The sequence below is a fragment of the Podarcis filfolensis genome (genome assembly GCF_964270895.1).
Source record: "Podarcis filfolensis genome assembly, chromosome: 13".
Classification (NCBI taxonomy): Eukaryota; Metazoa; Chordata; class Lepidosauria; order Squamata; family Lacertidae; genus Podarcis; species Podarcis filfolensis.
This window is the reverse complement of record NC_139615.1, coordinates 4,341,392-4,361,888: the sequence shown is the minus strand read 5'-3', so window position 1 is coordinate 4,361,888 and position 20,497 is coordinate 4,341,392. Positions and strand designations below refer to the sequence as shown.

At 49.5% G+C, this 20,497-nt stretch overlaps 1 protein-coding gene across 1 annotated transcript; it reads left to right on the top strand.

Moving 5' to 3' along the window:
* Nucleotides 1–3,976: 3,976 nt before the first annotated feature.
* LOC310746848 (T-complex protein 1 subunit theta-like) lies at nucleotides 3,977–8,962 on the top strand. The gene is made up of 2 exons (XM_083581021.1): nucleotides 3,977–4,176; nucleotides 7,248–8,962. Exon 2 carries the CDS (start codon nucleotides 7,251–7,253, stop codon nucleotides 8,904–8,906), a length of 1,656 nt encoding a protein of 551 aa, XP_083437147.1. The 5' UTR covers nucleotides 3,977–4,176; nucleotides 7,248–7,250; the 3' UTR covers nucleotides 8,907–8,962.
* The last annotated feature ends 11,535 nt before the right edge of the window (nucleotides 8,963–20,497 follow it).

Here is a 20,497-nt window from a genome sequence, read left to right as displayed (position 1 = left end):
AACTGTAGTTTCCCCTTGCAAAGCAAACTGCAGCTCCCGGATTCTTTGGGGGGAAGCTGTGCGCTTTAAATGTGCATTGGGTGTTGTTGTAAACAAAAATTGCCCTTTTTCCCTTATGGGGTTTCCAAGAGCCCATATAGAGTCCTTACGTAGGTTCCCTATTGGTAGGAGAATAACAGAGGCCAACCAGAGAATACTGAGAAGCAAAGCAGCTAGTAAGCTTGATCTTTATTGATCTGTTGCAACAGGGTGCTCCCCTCACCCACAGGAGAGAGGAGGGACCCCGAAAAATGGCAAGCAAGGCCTTATAAAGACTTTTGAAATTGCCACCCTGTAGATCAAGACCACCCCCAGAAACATCATACATACATCATAGAAGGGGTGTAGCCTAAGACCACCCCTCAGATACATCACACCTACATCACAGAAAAGGCGGTCTAAAACAGAAATTTTAATATTGTTTTTCTCCTGTTGTTTATCTCCTGTCTGGCAGGTTACTTGATTGGATTTCCTGGGTAGCCTGGCCAGTCTTTTGTAGTGATAAATACTTAGTTCCTGGGCCAGGTCACAGGCTCACACCCTATTCAAACACAGACATACCCTTAAGACAGGATTTGTGAAGGAAAAGACAATGGGGAGGCTTTTCCACTTTGACCATGCAGAGAAAACATTTGCTCAGTTTAGGAATCAAAATGGCTTCAGGTCGGTCTTCCTGTGCTGATCTATGTACATGCGGTTATGAACATTACCTTATATCTATGACCTCAAAATTCCTATCACAGTGTGCCCTGAAAGGGTTCAGCCCTCCCCTCAATGCCACCGCAGAACGAAAACAGTGGTGCTAAGTTTTCCCAGAGACTTCGGATTCCTTGCCGTCCAAAACCCCCTGCGTTACCAGAAGCCGACTCGCTCTTCCAGCGCTGGGAACACAGACTGTTAGTTTAGGCGTGCCCAGAAATTTCTCCTTGGACGCTAAAGTCGGTCCGGCTGTCTTGTTGCTACCCAAACAGTCCAGCTGCCGGCTGAGAAATTTACGTGGTCTAAATAAATGAAGGGATTTTTTTTTTTAAAAAAAAAACCAAAGTCATTAAAGTCTTCACACGAGGGGCATCATTAGGTAAATTGCCCAGTGATGACTTTCTAAGTACCCCATTACAAGCGGGTGGGAGAATGCCACCCTCTGACAAAATGCCAGGGCACAGTGTGCTCTGAGGCCTGTTTGGCTCACCCATCTGGCTTATCTCGGAGCGGTGGGAAGGTTCAGACCAGCCAGTGCCACCCAGTTACCCTTGCAGGGTAACATCAGGACCCCAGCGGCGTCTTTGTTCAAATCCGTTTTGCTGGATTTTGGACAGATGGCTTGAAAAACAGTTATGAGAAGGAGGCTGAAATATACTCAGAGTCAAGAGTGGATTTCATGCTCTTTATTCAGCTCATAGTGGTGAGGAGGAATGAAAGTTTCCCGAAAGTATCTGCTTTATATACATTATTTACACAATGGGCTGCACGTGATTGGCTAATTCCGGAATTCTCCTGTAGGCCAATCAGGTTGTGGATTCACTTCTATCTGGAGCTGGATTGGGTGGCTCCTGCTGACCCATCATACTGCTGCATTGTTCTAGGACCAATCAGACTGCTGCATTTTGGATCCTATTGTTCTAGGACCAATCAGACTGCTGCATTTTGGATCCTATTGTTCTAGGACCAATCAGACTGCTGCAGTTTGGATCCTATTCAACTCAGTACATAACAGAGGCCATCCCAAACTACGCCTGCCCCACGGCGGAATTAGCACAATCCCAGAGTCTCGCCATCACACATGCAGAGCATCTAATCCAGCCCGTTCCAAAACAGCACCAATTCCTGGGGTGGCTCCATTATTTCCCTTATGGCTCCCCCAAAAAAAGACAATACAGTAGTAACTCTCTGCTCCTCAAACCCTGCCCTAAACCCTCAAAACAGCACCTTCCCCACATTCCATTAAAGACCAGGGACGTGAGAGATCAGCCAGCCCCAACTGGCTAATTCTTCCAGCTGCAAATCCATTTAGACAAATTCACGTAGGAGAGAGCTGTCAATGGCCACTAGCCACAATGGCTTGGCTCTGCCTCTGTGGCTGGAGGCCGCGATCTTCTGGGTACCAGCTGCATACCCTCCAGCATTTCTCTGATGAAAATAGGGACATTCGCCCACTCTGGAAGAATGGCAGATGAAGTTGATTGACTGTATGGGACTGGCAGAAATGACCGGCAGAATCTGCGACCAGGGAGAAGAGTCGGCAGAAGAAGACTGGAAGAAATTTAAGGACTATTTACAGAAATATTGCAAAATTAATGAACTTTGAAAGATTCTGGATTGAATTTATGTGGTCTCTAGCTGTTATGATAAAAAGAAATGGGATAAATATTGTTTAAGTTATAAAATTTAAAAAAGTTGATTGGAAAATAAGGTGTTAGTTAAAAGGAATGTTAAGAGACTAGGATTTGCTGGATAATCATTTTGAACTAGAAAACAAGAAGGGGAGGTATGAGGAAGTCAAAGAAACATGTTATTGAAAATTGATATCGAAATTGATTTGTTTTTAATATTTTTCTTTTTCCTTTTCTTTTTTGTTTGTATAAAACTGAAAAATCGAATAAATATTTATAAAAAAAAAGAAAAGAAAATAGGGACATTCGAAGGAAAAGCGGGACATTCCGGGATCAAATCAGAAACCAGGACGGCTTCTGTAAATCCGGGGCTGTCCCTAGAAAATAGCAGTTGCTGGAGGGAGAGTGCTGTTGAGGTCGGATTCTGTTTGTGGGTTTCCCAAAAGAGGCATCTGGCTGGCCACAGTGAGACCCCCTGATCCAGCAGCCTTATTTTTACCTTCTTACAAGAGGGAATGACAAGCTACAGTCCATTCAACAGGTTTTCCATAGGAGTGTGTTGCCACGGATGGCACCCTACGTCATTAGTGAAAGGTTTTCTTTTTTTTCCTTTCATGAAATACATCTTGGATTTTCAAAAAATATAAACATACAACAAAACCAATTTCCAAATCCAAATATCAAGATTGAATTTCCTGACTCCCCCCCTTCCATGGGTCCTATTGAGCCTATTTTCAATTGCATATCAATACTTCTCCATTTTTAAAAAATCTTTCTAAATTATCCATCGATTCTGTTACATTACAAGTGTGTTTAAAACCCTGCCAATGTTTTAACCTGCTTACAATGATCTTGTATATAAATTATGAACTTTTCCCATTCTTTTTTGAAGTTCTTGTCTTCTTAGTTCCTGAGCTTCCCAGTTAATTTTGCCATTTCGGCATAGTCCATCAACTTGGTTTGCCATTCTTCTCTGGTCAGGGCTGTCTCTTCCTTCCATCTCTGGGCTGGTAGCATCTGTGCAGCTGTTGTCACGTACGTGAACAGTCTTTTCTGGGTCTTTTGGGATCTCAGTACCTATAATTCCTAATAGAAAAAGCTTTTGGGGTTTTTTTTTTAACAAAGGTTATTTTAAACATTTTTTTCATTTCATTACATATCTTTTCCCAGAAATTTTTATTACTTTACAGGTCCACCACATATGATAAAAGGTACCGGTTTTCTTTCTTTTTTTCTGGCTCAGATGCAGAAATGTCTTGGGACAACTCTGCAGCCTGTGACATCAATACAGTGGTACCTCGGGTTACATACGCTTCAGGTTACAGACTCCGCTAACCCAGAAACAGTACCTCGGGTTAAGAACTTTGCTTCAGGATGAGAACAGAAATCGTGCTCTGGAGGTGTGGCGGCAGCGGGAGGCCCCATTAGCTAAAGTGGTGCTTCAGGTTAAGAACGGACCTCCGGAACGAATTAAGTTCTTAACCCGAGGTACCACTATAGATACGAGCGCCTTTGCACCTTTACGTCTCGTCCAATGGCAGTCTACCCCAGCAGAGACATGCTTTGTGCATCAGAAGCTGGGCTGGCAGTTGGCAGGGACAGTGCAGTAGGAGGGTTACTTTGTGCCTGGGTCGCCACATGGCCTCACAGGAAGGTGCTCTGTGCCCGCTGGAATGCGTCACTGTGACATCACCCCCCTCGACCTCCCACCCCAGAAGCAGCCGTTAAACGGCTGATTCTGCCAGCCGAGTCCTGGCATCTCGGAGCTCCCTGGCAATCTTCAGACGTCTCTTCTCGCTTTGCTCCAGTAGGTTGCCTCTTGATGCACGGGCCAAAGGTTGTAGGGGCAAGTGAAGGGGTGGGGTTTTCAGGCTGTCTAAAGCCCCAAGACCTTAGAGTGAAGGTGGGGGGAGGCATTAACCACTGGCAATCTACTGTATTTTTCGCTCTATAAGACGCACCAGACCACAAGACGCACCTAGTTTTCGGAGGAGGAAAACAAGAAAAAAAATATTCTGAATCTCAGAAGCCAGAACAGCAAGAGGGATCGCTGTGCGGTGAAAGCATCAATCCCTCTTGCTGTTCTGGCTTCAGCGATAGCTGCGCAGCCTGCATTCGCTCCATAAGACGCACACACATTTCCCCTTACTTTTTAGGAGGGAAAAAGTGAGTCTTATAGAGCAAAAAATACGGTATTTTCTTTTAAGGGAAAGCAGCCCACAGGGTTAAACTTGAGGCTTGACACAGCCATATTCTTAGCAATTTTGGACGGCTGGTATAAGACACACATATCTTAATCTGTATCGTGGCACCTTTGGAAAGTGTGCCGTTGCCAAAAATTAAGCACGCAGGTCCCTGCCCGCAAGGGACCTACAATACGACGAATAACCCAAAGGAACAGAGGAAGGGGAAGGGAATGCAGGCAGCCATAAACAAGGACGAATCTGCAAGTATTACAGTGAAACTGGCACCAGATTTAGGGTGGTTCCCCCACGCAGGGCGCCAAGCCGATGGGGTGCAAAATTGAGAAGATCCATAACTGAGGAGATCCATTTGGGGGCGCCCAATTTTGGCCTCGCACAGGGTGCCACAGTACCAAAGTCCACCCCTGGCGACACAGATGCGTTTTATTTATTAAAACCTTCCATCGGGCTAGATTACAAGGCAGTCTGTATAAACAGACACAAAATGAAAGCAGCAGGTAAAGCCTTAGAGCTAAGTGATATTCTTAGGCTCCGTTTTAGGAAGGCATGGGAAGAAAGTTGTGGTGTTAAGGGGCTCGTGGAAAAGGTGGGTTTTGAGGCAGGATGTGAAGGGGAAAAGAGGGGACATTGCACAGGGTTCCTGGGAGTCATAACAGGGGCCGGGGGGGGATTTGATCCACTTCACATTAAAAAGGGATGCGGGTGGCGCTGTGGGTTAAACCACAGAGCCTAGGACTTGCTGATCAGAAGGTCGGGGGTTCGAATTCCCGCGACGGGGTGAGCTCCCGTTGCTCGGTCCCTGCTCCTGCCAACCTAGCAGCTCGAAAGCACGTCAAAAGTACAAGTAGATAAATAGGTACCGCTCTGGCGGGAAGGTAAACAGCGTTTCCGTGTGCTGCTCTGGTTCGCCAGAAGCGGCTTAGTCATGCTGGCCACATGACCTGGAAGCTGTACGCCGGCTCCCTCGGCCAATAAAGCGAGATGAGTGCCGCAACCCCAGAGTCAGTCACGACTGGACCTAACGGTCAGGGGTCCCTTTACCTTTACTTACATTAAAAAGGCAAATTTACTTCGTTCGCATTTGCCGAAATGACACACGAACCAAAACACAAGCCATCCTTCACAACGTGCCCTTCTTGGATTTTACCGTGCATTTTTCCAGCCGCATAATGCATTCGAAAATTCATATGCTAGGGCAAAGTATCCATATACAGTGGTACCTTGGTTCTCAAACTTAATCCATTCTGGAAGTCCGTTCTAAAAGCAAAGCGTTCCAAAACCAAGTCGCACTTTTCCATAGAAAGTAATGCAAAATGGATCAATCCGTCCCAGACTTTTAAAAACAACGCCTCAAACAGCAATTTAACATGAATTTTACTCTCTAACAAAACCATTGACCCATAAAATGAAAAAAATAATCAATGTACTGTACTATAAAATAAGACAGTATTGTAGATGATAAAAATTTAAAAAAATAAAATTCATACCTGCTCTACTGGTAGTCCTTGTTTGGATGGGAGGATTTTATCCATTTCTGCAGTTGCACAATCAATCAGTAGCTGAACTGGGTTCCACAGAGTCACAAAAGCAAATTAACTGGAAAAGGCTTAAAAACAAAAACGCAAAATAATTAGCAAAAGCAAAAGTGCCAAACTTAATCCATTCCGGAAGTCTGTTTGACTTCTGAAATGTTCAAAAACAAAGGCGCAGCTTCTGATTGGTGCAGGTGCCCCGGAAACAATAGCCAACAGCCACATTGAACGTTCAGCTTCCGAAAATGTTCAGAAACCGAAACACTTACTTCCGAGTTTTCAGCGTTTGAGAACCAAGGCGTTTGGGAACCAAGGTACCACTTTAAATGCACAGATGAGTGAAAAAGGCATACAAGAATGCATTATGTTTGGGAAAATCCGGTATACTGTATTAAGGAAAAGTGCTTTGCAAAAATGGATATGTTAGAAAAAATATTCTATGCAAAACTTCATTACACCTGGGAAAATTGCTTTTCAACAGTAGGTGCGTTAGAGGAATCTGTATAGAAAAAATGGGTCTATTGGGATAAATTTTCACTAAAACGTTGAAGAATCTTCATGAGGATTTTGGGAGGCTGTGAGAGGTGCAGAGACAGCAGGGGAGAAAGGGTGGAGGGAGGAGAAGGAGGCAAAATAGTAATAGTAATAGTATTATTTGTACCCCGCCCAACTGGCTGGGTTTCCCCAGCCTTCCAACAAAGATTAAAAATACATTAAAATGTCACACATTAAAAACTTCCCTGAACAGGGCTGCCTTCAGATGTCTTCTATGTCAGGTGGTTGTTTATCTCTTTGACATCTGGTGGGAGGGCGTTCCACAGGGTGGGTGCCACTACCGAGAAGGCCCTCTGCCTGGTTCCCTGTAGCTTAGCTTCTCGCAGTGAGAGAACTGCCAGAAGGCCCTCAGAGCTAGACCTCAGTGTCCGGGCAGAACGATGGGGGTGGAGACGCTCCTTCAGGTATACTGGGCTGAGGCCATATACCTAGCCCTGTATTTACAAAATGGCCCTGTATTTACAAAATGGCTGCCGTGGCTGTTTTTCCACATCCCTAAATTCTGCCAGGGGCTGGGGATGGCGCTTTCCCGCTGCCAGGCGGACTTTCCAAACACTGAAGCCCACCCTGTGCCTCTCCCTCCACAGGTGATGGCTGCCCACGTACCCCAAGCCCCCGGGCTGCCCCAGATGCTCAAGGCGGGCATGAAGTACTTCAGCGGCCTGCAGGAAACCCTCTTCAGCAACCTCACAGCCTGCAAGGCCTTGGTGCGCTCCTTGCGCACCTGCTACGGCCCCCTGGGCCGCAACAAGCTGGTGGTCAACCACCTCGGCAAGAACTTCCACACCTCCCATGCCGCCACCATCCTCCGGGAGCTGGAGCTGGAGAACCCAGTGGCCTGCCTTCTCCGCACCGCGGCCGAGACGCAGGACGTGGAGACGGGGGACGGGACCAATTTCGTCATCCTCCTGGCCGGGGCGCTCTTGGAGAACGCCGAAAAGCTCCTGCACTCAGGGCTGCCGGTGGTCCACATCCGGGCCGGCTACGAGATGGCCTGCAAGGAGGTCCTGCGCTTGCTCCCCGGCCTGTCCTGCTACGTCCTGAAGAACCCACGGGACGTCGAAGAGGTGTTGTGGGTCCTGCAAGCCGCTGTGGGCAGCAAAGTCTTCGGCCACCAGAAAGCCTTGGCCAGGCTGGTGGCCAAGGCCTGCATCCTGGTGCTGCCGCCGGACCGCGCGGCCTTCAACGCGGACCTCATCCGCGTCTGCAAGATCCTCGGGGGCGGCGTGGCCGACTCCAGCGTGGTGGAAGGGGTGGTCGTCTGTGCGGAGGCCGAAGGGATCGTCCGGCGCATGGAGAGGGCCCGCATCGCGGCCTACTCCTGCTGCTTCGGCCCGTCTGGTTTCGAGGCGAAGAGCACCGCCGTCTTCAACAGCGCGTCGGACATCAAGCTCTTCAGCAAAAGCGAAGAGAACATCATTGAGCAGCGGATTCTGGACCTGGCCAGAGCCGGCGTCACCGTGGTGGTGGTCGGGGGGAAGGTACACGACATGGCGCTCTTTTACGCCAACCGGTACCGGCTGATGGTCGTCCGGCTGCGCTCCCGGATGGAGCTACAGCACCTGTGCAAGGCGGTGGGGGCCACGCTGCTGCTGACCGTGACCCCGCCGGCGCCTGAGGAGCTGGGCCACTGCCGCCGCGTCTACATGAGCGAGATTGGCAGCACCAACGTGGTCGTCTTCAGCCAAGACGGCATCGCTTGCCCTGTGGTCACCATCGTGCTCAGAGGGGCCACCACGGAGATGCTAGACTGTGTGGAGGAGGCCATCCACGATGGCATCAACGTCTACAAGGTCTTGGGTAGCGACGCCCGGATGCTCCCTGGCGCCGGGGCCACCGAGATGGCGCTGTCGGTGCGGCTCAGTACCTTGGGGATGTACTTTCCCGGATCCGAGCAGTACGGCATCTTGGAGTTCTCCCAAGCCCTGAAGACCCTCCCGGCTACCCTGGCGGAAAACGCAGGCTTGCCGGTCAATGAGGTGATGGCCAAGATTGAGGTGCAGCACCAGCTGGGCACCCAGAACACGGGCCTCAGGCTGGCGAGCGAGGAGCCGGGCACCATTGATGCCGCCAAGGAAGGGCTGTTCGACCCGTTCTTGGTGAAGTACCGAGGTATCACTCTTGCAACCCAGACAGCCGTCACACTGCTGGGCGTAAGCGAGGTCATGATGGCCAAGAAGAGTGGTGGGCCCAAGCCTAGAGGGGAGAACCCTAACTGGGACCAAGAACCAGACGCGTTGGATTGACGTCCTGGATACTAGCCAATGTCACCTTATCAATAAAGTACAATGGCCATGGTTAACTGGGTCTCTCTCTCACTCACTCACTCACTCACACACCCACCCCTCTGGGGTTCCCTATCTGGTTAAGTGGGCAAGAGAAACATGACTGTCCTATTTGCCAAGAATACGCTTTTCACGGACTCATGAAACTGTTGCATTGGAAGAGACCCCATGGGTCATCTGGTCCAACCCCCTGCAGCAGGTCATCACAGCTGATTTTCTTTCCCGTTGAACAAAAATGATAAATATGGATGCTGGGCGAAGGGAGCCCAGTTTCTGCTCCATATACAGTGGTACCTCTGGTTACGTACCTAATTCGTTCCAGAGGTCCGTTCTGAACCTGAAAGTGTTCTTAACCTGAAGCACCACTTTAGCTAATGGGGCCTCCTGCTGCTTCTGCGCCGCCACTGCACGATTTCTGTTCTCATCCTGAAGCAAAGTTCTTAACCCGAGGTACTATTTCTGGGTTAGCGGAGTCTGTAACCTGAAGGGTATGTAACCTGAAGCGTATGTAACCCAAGGTACCAATGTATTGTGCAAATTAGCTGAGATCAGTGTGTCGTTATGGGGAGGAGATAAGACTAAACCAGACCACTGAAGTTCAGCCCATTAGTTGCACAATACCCTGGCTGCTACATGCCCTGGTTGGACAGAGAACTCAGGAGAAAAGAGACCAGAATGCCTGGTACAGAGCTAGAGGTTTTGGACTACAACTCCCATCAAGCCCTGCTGCCTAAGGCTGATGGGAGTTGTAGGCCAAAACCTCTGCTTGGGCACCAGGTTCCAGCTGGGAGGATGGAGAGGAAGTTATTCCTGATTGGCTTTTGGCATTTGCACCTCCCACCTCACCCTCACAACAAACCTGAAAGGGAAGAAGAAGTAGTGGTTGAGCTTCACAAATGACCATGTCAGGATTTGAACCTGGCTCTCCCTGTCCAGCCCATGACAAAGAAAATAAAAACACAACATATAAGTTGCTTGTAATCCGCAGGTCTCTGAGGAACTTGCATTAAAGAAAAATATAGGCCCACGCATAATAGCATAGCGGGAAAAGCAGGGATAATATAATACATTAACATTTCATACAGAATACAACTTATGGGGAAACAAAAGCAGCAAACCAGACCCATAAACAGTAGCAAACAACATTAGCAGTATTCAAACACCCAGTAATTAGCAGATAAACAAAACCTCACCCTTCCCTTCACATCGAACCAACAATCTGCCCCACTTAACCTCCCACCCCAGATTTAGGGCTGTGCGGGTGGGGTATAGATAATAAAATTGTTATTATTATTATTATTATTATTAAGCCAAGGTGGCGTGAAATTATAATAAAACCTATATTTATATGAGAAGATCCATTAGAAAGCAGCTGCACCAAAAGGAATTATTGTAAAAATAAGAAATATTGGGGTGGATTTTGTCCTTGCTCAGGATGCCGTTAATACCAAAGTCCATCCCCGCACTCAGAAATCTGGTGTTAGGCCAGCTACTGTAAATCTGCCCTGGGTACGTCCAATGGGATGGTTCCGGGGGGGGGGGGGAGCCTCCAGTGAGCTGTCTGTGCTGGGCCCGGGGGTAACCTGAGTAACACGGTCCAGGTTCAGTCCCAAATTCAAGGCTTGGAAACAAAGGCCTGGAAACGATGCCTTATAAGGAACGGCTAAGGGAGCTGGGCATGTTTAGCCTGGAGAAGAGGAGGTTAAGGGGTGATATGATAGTGTGATAGGAATTTTATGGTCTTAGATATATGGCAACGTTCATAACCACACGTACATAGATCAGCACAGGAAAGCCAACCTGGAACCATTTTGATTCCTGAACTGAGTAAATGTTTTCTCTGCAAGGTCAAAGGAAAATGGAAAAGCCTCCCCATTGTCTCTTCCTTCACAAATCCTGTCTTAATCTGTGTTTGAATAAGGGTGTGAGCCTTATCATTACAAAAGACTGCCCAGGCTCCCCAAGAAATCCAATCAAGTAACCTGCCAGACAGGAAATAAACAAAGCGACAGGAGAAAACAACATGCAAATGTTCTGTTTTAGACCGCCTTATCTGAGGGGTGGTCTTAGGTTACACCCCTTCTGTGATGAATGCATAATGTTTCTGGGGGTGGTCTTGATCTAGAGGAGGGGAATTTCAAAAGTCTTTATAAGCCCTTGCACAGCATTTTTGGGGGGTCCTCTTCCTCTCCTGCGTGTGAGGGGAGTACCCTGTTGCAACAGATCAATAAAGATCAAGCTTACTAGCTGCTTTGCTTCTCAAATATTCTCTGGTTGGCCTCTGTTATTTTCTCCTACCAATAGGGAACCTATGTAAGGACTCTATATGGGCTCTTGGATACCCCATAAGGGAAAAGGGCATATTTTTATTTACAACAATAGCCATGTTCAGATATATAAAAGGATGTCACATAGAGGAGGGAGAAAGGTTGTTTTCTGCTGCTCCAGAGAAGCGGACACGGAGCAATGGTTCCAAACTACAAGAAAGAAGATTCCACCTAAACATTAGGAAGAACTTCCTGACAGTAAGAGCTGTTTGACAGTGGAATTTGCTGCCAAGGAGTGTGGTGGAGTCTCCTTCTTTGGAGGTCTTTAAGCAGAGGCTTGACAACCATATGTCAGGAGTGCTCTGATGGTGTTTCCTGCTTGGCAGGGGGTTGGACTCGGTGGCCCTTGTGGTCTCTTCCAACTCTAGGATTCTATGGTTCCACAAGGAGTTAGTCTGACAGGGCTGAGGCAGGAGACCAGGCAAGGACAGGCACAGGGTCTCAGGCAGGATCTAGCATACAGCAATGTTGCTCCCACAACCTGGGGTGGGGTCCAACAGCCTTTTATCTCTGTCGGGGTAACGGCCGGTCCTGATCCCCCGGCGACTCATCTCCCTGTCTGGCCCGAAGGCGAGCACTCCTCCTGCGAGTACTCAGGTCTCTCCTCCTCTCCGACCTCAGTCTCTGCAGCTCGGGAGACGTTGGTGGGTTACTAGACCCAGGGGCCGCCTCAGCCTCTCCTGACCCAACCGGTAGGGGAGCAGCTGTAAGTGATGGCCCAGCTGGAGGCAACAAGGGAATCCCCACATCTGGAGCCAGGGCAGGATCAGGCCCCTGACTCGGCCCAGCTGGTGCTTGTTGCAGGGGAACCTGGGCAGACGGGGGCTCTTCAGAATCAGGCCCCAGACTAGGTTCGGATGCCGCCTGGGGCAAAGGATCCGGTGCAGACTGAGACTCCTCTGGCTCCGAGTCCGAGTCCCAGGCCATCACACTGTCAAAAGGAAGAGGGAAGGGAGGAAGGCTGCTGGCAGCCATGAACAGCCCTCTCCTCCAGGAGTTTGTCTAATACGCTTTTAAAGGTGTCCAAGTTGATAGCAATCATTGCTTCCTGTAGGAGGGAGTTCCACAGGCCCGGAGCCATGCACATTTCTCCTCTGGGTCTAATAATAATAATAATAATAATAATAATAATAATAATAATAATAATATATTAGTTGTACCCCGCCTAACTGGCCAGGCCTCCCCAGCCACTCTGGGCGGCTTCCAACAGGATATTAAAAACAGAATAAAACATCAAACATTAAAAACTTCCCTAAACAGGGCTGCCTTCAGATGTCTTCTAAAAGTCAACTAGTTGTTTATTTCCTTGACATCTGAAGGGAGGGCGTTCCACAGGGCGGGTGCCACCACCGAGAAGGCCCTCTGCCTGGTTCCCTGCAACCTCACTTCTTGCAGGGAGGGAACCTCCAGATGGCCCTCGGAGCTCAGTGTCTGTGCTGAACGATGGGGGTGGAGATGCTCCTTCAGTAATTCCCGCCATACCCTTTCTTTCTCTGCCATGCACCCCCCTTCTCCCCCCCCGCCAACAATTGCTCCAGGGGATACAGACCATGCTATCTCTTGTGCACCAACATTACAGCCCAGAGCTCCCCAATCCCATCCAAGTACTTTTCCAGAGCCAAACCAGGAAGTCTCCCTAGCTTGAACGTGTATTTATAGTCTGAAGAACATAAGATGAGACATGCAGGATCAGGCCCACGGCCCACCTAGTCCAGCATCCTGTTCTCACAGTGGACAACCAATGCCCCAATGGGAAACCCGCAATCAGGATTCGAACGCAAGACCCCTCTCCCCTCCTTCACTCTGCAGCAACTGAAATCCGGAAGCCCCGCTGCCTCCTCTGGGTCTGCTTCTTCCCTAGATTTTCCCTGGAGGAGAGGATCTCCTGATTCGTAACGGGGGGGGGGGGCAGGCGAAGGAGAAGCAGGGCTTAGTTCTGTGGCTCCCAACTCTCTCAGCCGCCGGCGCAAACCAGCCGTTCCAAAGGCTTCTCTGGCATAGCTGCACCTGCATCCGTTTGGCGGCGCCGTCCAAGAGCAGCAATTAGCGAGCGCGCTTCCCCCATCCAGGCGTAATTAACTAAATGGCCCCCGCAAATAAGGCCCGTCTCGTGGTAATCAATTATATTAACGCGCGGCTAACAGAAAAGGCTGCTCCGTTTTGGGCGCCAGCCTGGGGACCCAGATGTTGGCTGTTCTGGCTGAGGCCGGGTGTCGGTGAGGCCAGCGCGGATGGAGATGGAAAAAGATGAGCTGCACACAGCAGGATCCCAGCGAGGTTCTCCTGCGCAAGCCCAGTTGAAATGAGGGTGAAAGGTTCTGGAAACCAAGCCTGATGAGGAACAGTTGTGGTACCCGGGTCTGTTTCGGCCGGAAAAGAGGAGATCTTAATGTATCTGTGCAAGATGGTGCAAGCTCGTTTTCTGCTGCTCAAGAGGGCAGGATCCAAACCGATGGGTTCAAATGACAAGAAAGGAGATTCTGACTTCTTAATGGAGAAATCTGAGGGCTCCCTTGGACGAAAAACAAGGACACCAGCCAGGAATACCAGAGCAAAACAGCAGCCAGTAGGCTTGGTCTTGATTGAAGACTGTCGCGACGGGACTCCCACCTGCCACCAGGTGCAACAAGATGGAAGCCCCGAACAAAAGAGCCCCCAAACTTTTATTAGCTGCTTATCCCCATGTTACACCCCCCTCCAAACTACATCACGGTTAAATCACGGTTACATCATGAAAGGGGAGGTCTGGTGGCCGTAATCTGAGCATCCTGGACCCTGCCCCATGGTTCCCCTTGCCCTCCACCAAACACCCCTCAAGTGAAACAAAAGAGATATTTACATTTCCCTGTTTCCCTTCCAAGTTAATCACACCCTTTTGTTATTTCTGGAATGGCTACCTGTCTGGCACTCAGGTATCAGGATGCCAGGGATTATCACTCAGGCAGAGGGGCTGCTGAGGAGCTGAGCTCACATGTCTAAATGAATTTCTAAAGTTTTCCCAGTGAGCCAGTACACAGATACATTTATCAGTGAATTCTTACATTTGGTATCGTGCAGCAGAGGGCCTTTGAATAGATAGGAAGAAACCGTGATGAAGTGGTTTGTGGGGACAAATCACAAAAGTCACAAAAGTGATTGTGCTGGTTTTGGTAGTGGGCTGCATGTGCATGATATCTGCTGGAGGGGCAACATCCCCCCAGTGGCGTAGCGTGGGGGGTGCAGGGGGGGCCGGCTGCACCGGGCGCAACATCTGGGGGTTAGGGTTAGGGGCGCAAATCCACGGGTTAGGGGGCGCAAATCCATGGGTTAGGGGGTGCAAATTACTTGCCTTGTGTGCTGACAACCCACGCTATGCCACTGCATCCCCCCAACCTATACATAAATTCCTGCAACAGACTCAACATTAGGAAGAAATATCTGAGGGTCAGAGGTGTTCAACAGGATGCCATGGGCCTGATCTGACAGGCTCTATATTGGTCCCTTGGTTCCCAAACGCCTTGGTACTCAAACAACTTGGAACCCAAACACTGCAAACCCGGAAGGGAGTGTTCCGGTTTGCGAACTTTTTTCAGAAGCCAAATGTGCTCTGTTTTGAGTGCCACACTTCCGTTTTGAGTGTTACGCTGAGGTCTGTCTGTTTTTGCTGTTTATTTGTTGTTTTTGTTCTCACGGCTCTTTTTTTGTGACTGTGTGGAACCCAGTTCAGCTACTGATTGACTGATTGTGTGACTGCAGTACATTGTTTATTGCTTTCATTTTATGGATCCATGGTCTCGTTCGATAGTAAAATTCATGTTATAGTAGGGTAACCAGACGTCCCAGTTCCCAGGGACAGTCCCCGGATTTGCAAATCTGTCCCCAGACAAATTTCGTCCCCAGAATGTCCCCAGATTTGCAAATCTGTCCCCGGGAAACGTGGCAGAGGCAGCCTCAGCAGCCCGGAGCCAGCCTGGTAGTGCAGTTGGCTCTGGCTGCTCGCTGCCGTGGCGCCCGCCATTTTTCCTCGCTGGAAGTCCCATATGATGTGTCTTCTGCCACTGCCAAAGGGGAACCGGGGACGTCCGGCGGTACAGATCTCCTGCCCCCTTCCCCCTTTGTTTTGACTGATTGAGGGAGGCTCAATCAGCTGAGGGCGGCGGGCCATTGCCCAGTTTTTAAAAAACTCTCCGCATTTATGTTTCACAAGGTGAGAAAGAAGGGCTTTGCACCTTACCTGACAGAGAAACCGCGCACCTTGCGCCCCTCCTGGGCAACACCCACCTGCGACTCCTGAGCCTCCCCCGATCTGTCAAAACAAAATGGAAAGGGGGCAGGAGATTGGGGAAGGCTCGGGAGTCACGGGCGTGCGGCACGCCGTTGCCCAGATTTTTAAAAACTGTGCGCATTTATGTTTCACAGGGTGCGAAAGAAGGGCTTTGCACCTTTATAGAATATGCATGTGTGCTTGGGCCCAGAGTCTTTTGCCTCACCACCCCCACTACTGACTCCCTGTTGCTACTCAGCTTCCAAAAAAAAAAGTGTCCCCGGTTTCACTGAAAAAAATCTGGTAACCATAGCGCCTGTTTTAGTGGTTGTTTTTAAAAGTCTGGAACGTATTAATCCATTTTGCATTACTTTCTATGGGAAAGTGCGCCTTGGTTTTGGAACACTTTGGTTTTGAAACGGATTAAGTTTGAGAACCAAAGTATGACTGTACTTAGGTTCTTATGCCTACCCTAGCTGGTCCTGGTGCATAGCTGTCAACGTTTCCCTTTTTTTAAGGGAAATTCCCTTATTCCGAATAGGATTCCTCGCAAGAAAAGGGAAAAGTTGACGGCTATGTCCTGGGCCTTTTTATTTCCAAGCAGAATTGCTGAAAGTGTGAATGGTTGTAGCAGTCCGGGGTGTGTGTGTCAGCCTGTGTGTTCATGTGTGAAGTTTTGAATGTCTTGGCGCAGCTAGTTGCGAATGGGCAAGGGGCGCAGTCTAGTGTGTCCGTGGGCTTGTCCTTTTGGGGGGAGAATTCCTAAGGAGACAGGAAAAGAAGAACATAAAATGAATCTGCTGGAACAGGCCAATGGCCCATTTAGTCCAACCAGAATAACTTTGTGGCAGTAAGATCTGTTCGATAGTGGGAAGAGGTCTTTAACCAGAAGTTGAATGGTCATCTGCCAGGGATGCTATAATAATAATAATAATAATAATAATAATAATAATAATAATAATAATAATAGAGATTGTTGCTGCATGGGGGGGTTGGACTAGATGACCCTTGGGGTCCCTTCCAACTTAATAATTCTATGATTCTGGTCCAAAGATCATGTCATTGTTTACTGGGTTCCATGCTCAGAAAGGTGCCCTCTGGTGGCTGCAGGCAGCAGCTTTCGAGACAAACCTGAACCTCTGGACCTCTGCCATTTTTGAAAGATGCTTATAGAACGTCTTACGAATTCTTTCCTGCTGCCAGATTTAATCTGTCAGGGTGTGGATGACTGGATTGAACCACATATTTGGAACAACGACAAAAGGCGGAATAGGTTTTCGTTATTTCGTTTTTAAATACATAGCATTTGTTCCCCCGCCCCACCCCACGAGACATCACCTTGCCAACAAAGTTCCGTAGAGTTAAAGCTATGGTTTTCCCAGTAGTGATGTATGGAAGTGAGAGCTGGACCATCAAGAAGGCTGATCGCCGAAGAATGGATGCTTGTGAATTCTGGTGCTGGAGGAGACTCTTGAGAGTCCCATGGACTGCAAGAAGATCCAACCTCTCCATTCTGAAGGAAATCAGCCCTGAGTGCTCACTGGAAGGACAGATCCTGAAGCTGAGGCTCCAAGACTTTGGCCACCTCATGAGAAGAGCAGACTCCCTGGAAAAGACCCTGATGTTGGGAAAGATGGAGGGCAGAAGGAGAAGGGGACGACAGAGGACAAGATGGTGGGACCGTGTTCTCGAAGCTACAAACATGAGTCTGACCAAACTGCGGGAGGCAGTGGAAGACAGGAGGGCCTGGCATGCTCTGGTCCAGGGGGCCACGAAGAGGCGGACACGACTAAACGACTAAACAACAACAACCCACCCCAAACCAATTATGAATTTAGGAGAAAGGGGACAGGAATCCCAGAGATCAGCACAAACTCGGAACAAGTGTTACTATGATGGAAGAAAGGGGGGGATCTTGCTTCAGAAAAGAAAGGAGGTCTTAAGCCTCCTTTACACCCACCCACCCACAAATCCAGAAGCGCTATCTAACCTTTTAATCTCTTTGCAAATGCCGATTCCTCAATCGGTGCAAAAAATTAAACCAAATTAACTTTGTGTTTCCATGGGGAGCTAAATATAGAGCAGAAGGAAGTGTGTGTATGTTTGGAGTGTGTGTGTGTGGGGGGGGAATAAATGAGGGGGGGTGAGACCAGGCTGAGGTGTGGGGAGAAGGAGGAGGAGGAAGAGGCGGAAGGGGTGAGAAGAGGGAGATGGGAGCACAGAAGAAGGTGTGAGGAGTGAGAGGAGAAAGACAGAAAGAAAGAAAGAAAGAAAGAAAGAGAGAGAGAGAGAGAGAGAGAGAGAGAGAGAGAGGCGCACAGGCAGGATGGCAAAGAAGTGAGAACAACTAAAGAGGAATGGAAGGATGGTGAGGGGTCCAGATGTGAAAGCCAGGGGGGCGCTGGGGTGACTTTCCGGCACGGTGAGACACGTCTGGGTGGCGGGGAGCTAGGCCTGCAGGAAGAGATCTGAAGAGACAGCACTGTGGAGTTTACCAACTGCACTGGCTCCCGGTGGAGTACAGGGTCAGGTTTAAGGTGCTGGTTTTTGCCTTTAAAGCCCTATGCGGCCCAGGACCCACATAACTACGGGACCGCCTCTCCTGGTATGCCCCGTGGAGAGGTCCACAAATGACAACGTTTTGGGGGTCCCAGGTCGCAAGCTGGTTAGATTGGTCTCAACTAGGGCCAGGGCCTTTTCAGTACTGGCCCCGACTCGGTGGAACGCTCTGTCCCAAGAGACCAGGGCCCTGCGGGACTTGACATCTTTCCTCAGGGCCTGCAAGACAGAGCTGTTCTGCCTCATGTTTCCCTCCCCTTATGGTTTTGATCTATGGGCTCCTTTTAAAATGAGGCTGCATTATAAATTGCATTTTAACCTGTATTTTAAATTGGTTCCCCCCCCATTATGTTTTTACTGTAATTTTACTGGTGTTAGCCCCCCTGAGCCTGGCTCTGGCCGGGGAGGGCGGGGTATAAATAAAATTATTATTATTATTATTATTATTATTATTATTTCCTATCTGGCAAAAGGGGGCGCAGCTCAACAGCATGCAGAAGGTTCAGTCCCTGGCGGCACCTCCAGGCAGAGCTCTGGAAAAGACACCCCTCCCTACTGCCTGAGATCTCGCTGAGCTGCTTCCCTGCCTCAAGTGGCGGGGAGTCCCAAAGGTCTCGCCTCCTCTTTCTCTCCCTCCCAGGCAGGCAAGATCCTGCTTAGGTTTGCTCAGAGAGGCCAGGATTTGTTAGAAGCGGGAATGAATTGTAGTTTAGATCCGCTTAGTCCAGAAGTCCTCAGGCCTGGAGTTAAATGTGGCCCTTCAGACCCCCTCCATCAAGCCCCTGGGAGGGACTCTCCACTGGCTTTGCTTCGTGGTTTCACTTCACCGGAACGGGTCCTCGAACCCTTGCTCAACGCCTCTTGCTGGATGGAGGACAGAGCGTCATGTGGGAACCAGCCTATGGGACTAAGGTAAAACTTGTCTCCGTTGCTCCGCCCACTTTAGCCTCTGGCTCCGCCCACCACTGGCATGTGGCCCCTGGAATATTCTTGCGAAGGGAAAATGGCCCTCAAACTGAAAACACACACAAACCCCTGGCATGCTTGTCTTGGAGCAGGTGACGGTCAAGGAAGTCAGGGCGTTTGGGCCCCAAATCACACCAGACGCTTTTAAAGTGCCATGACACCAACTTTAAACTGTCATGGCTTCCTCCCCTCAAAGGATTCTGGGAGGTGTAGTTTGTTCCAGGTGTTGAGAGCTGTGCGGAGGCGTCCTGTTTCCAGAGCTATAATTCCTGATCCGGCTTGATTATTAAACTGCTCTGGGAATTGTAGCTTGAGGGATCTCTGAACAACCCCTAGCACCCTTAAGGAAACTGCAGGAGGGCGAATTTATTCCCCTTCAGAAGTATCTCAGTAGTTTGCCACGTGGAACAAGAAGAATTGGGGTTAGGGAGTTAACTCATTGTCTCCTCAAGGGTGCAGTACCACCCCCTGGAAGGACAATGGGGTTTCCGGGGGGGGGGCACTAAAAGGCAAGGGGGGGCGGTCAAAGTGACTTTGAAAAGCTGGCGTCACTGGATCAAGTCCCTCCGTTTGGCTGAATCAATCAAACTAATTGCATTTTGAATAAACACACAAATAATCGTTAACCGTTCTGAATTTTTATGGCGTCGCCACCTTCCTTCGTGGGTCGCACAAATGGCTGCCCGTTTTCGTAGGGTGCGGCGGGGGGCACTGGGAACGAGTTTGCAGAGCCAAGGGTGGCTGGGTGGGTGGTAAAGGTAAAGGTACCCCTGCCCGTACGGGCCAGTCATGACCGACTCTAGGGTTGTGCGCTCATCTCACTTAAGAGGCCGGGAGCCAGCGCCGTCCGAAGACACTTCCGGGTCACATGGCCAGTGTGACGAAGCTGCACTGGTGAGCCAGCACCAGCGCAGCACACGGAAACGCCGTTTACCTTCCCGCTACTTGCACTTAGGGGTGCTTTCGAACTGCTAGGTGGGCAGGAGCTGGGACCGAACGACGGGAGCTCACCCCGCCGCGGGGATTCGAACCGCCCACCTTACGATCAGCAAGTCCTAGGCACTGAGGTTTTACCCACAGCGCCACCCGCTGGGTGGTAGGGGCTCGAAATAGTTTGGAAACATCGCTGATGGGGCGAGCTGGTAAGCCCAAACACCTTCTGTGTCAGCCTCCAGCTGACATCTAACTCTGCGGAAAATGTAAACCTGCAGCTTTTTTTGGGGGGGGGGGACTAATTTTGGGAGGGGGGTTGGATAATGAACAAAGGCGGGCAGCCAGAGACCAAGTGAGCGATGACCTTTATGTGAGCCTTTGAGATTTGGCGCACCTTTCTGATGCTAAATCAATTCGCAGAGCAGGGGAGACACACAGATATATACACTTCTTTTTCTATTTTTTGGGGGGTGGAATAAACCCTTTTCTTGGCTCATGGGCCCATCTCATTCCTTTTGTCCTGG

What these genes read in the sequence shown, in the direction of transcription:
- LOC310746848 (XM_083581021.1), top strand. Translation starts at nt 7,251, where the DNA reads ATGGCTGCCCACGTACCCCAAGCCCCCGGGCTGCCCCAGATGCTCAAG.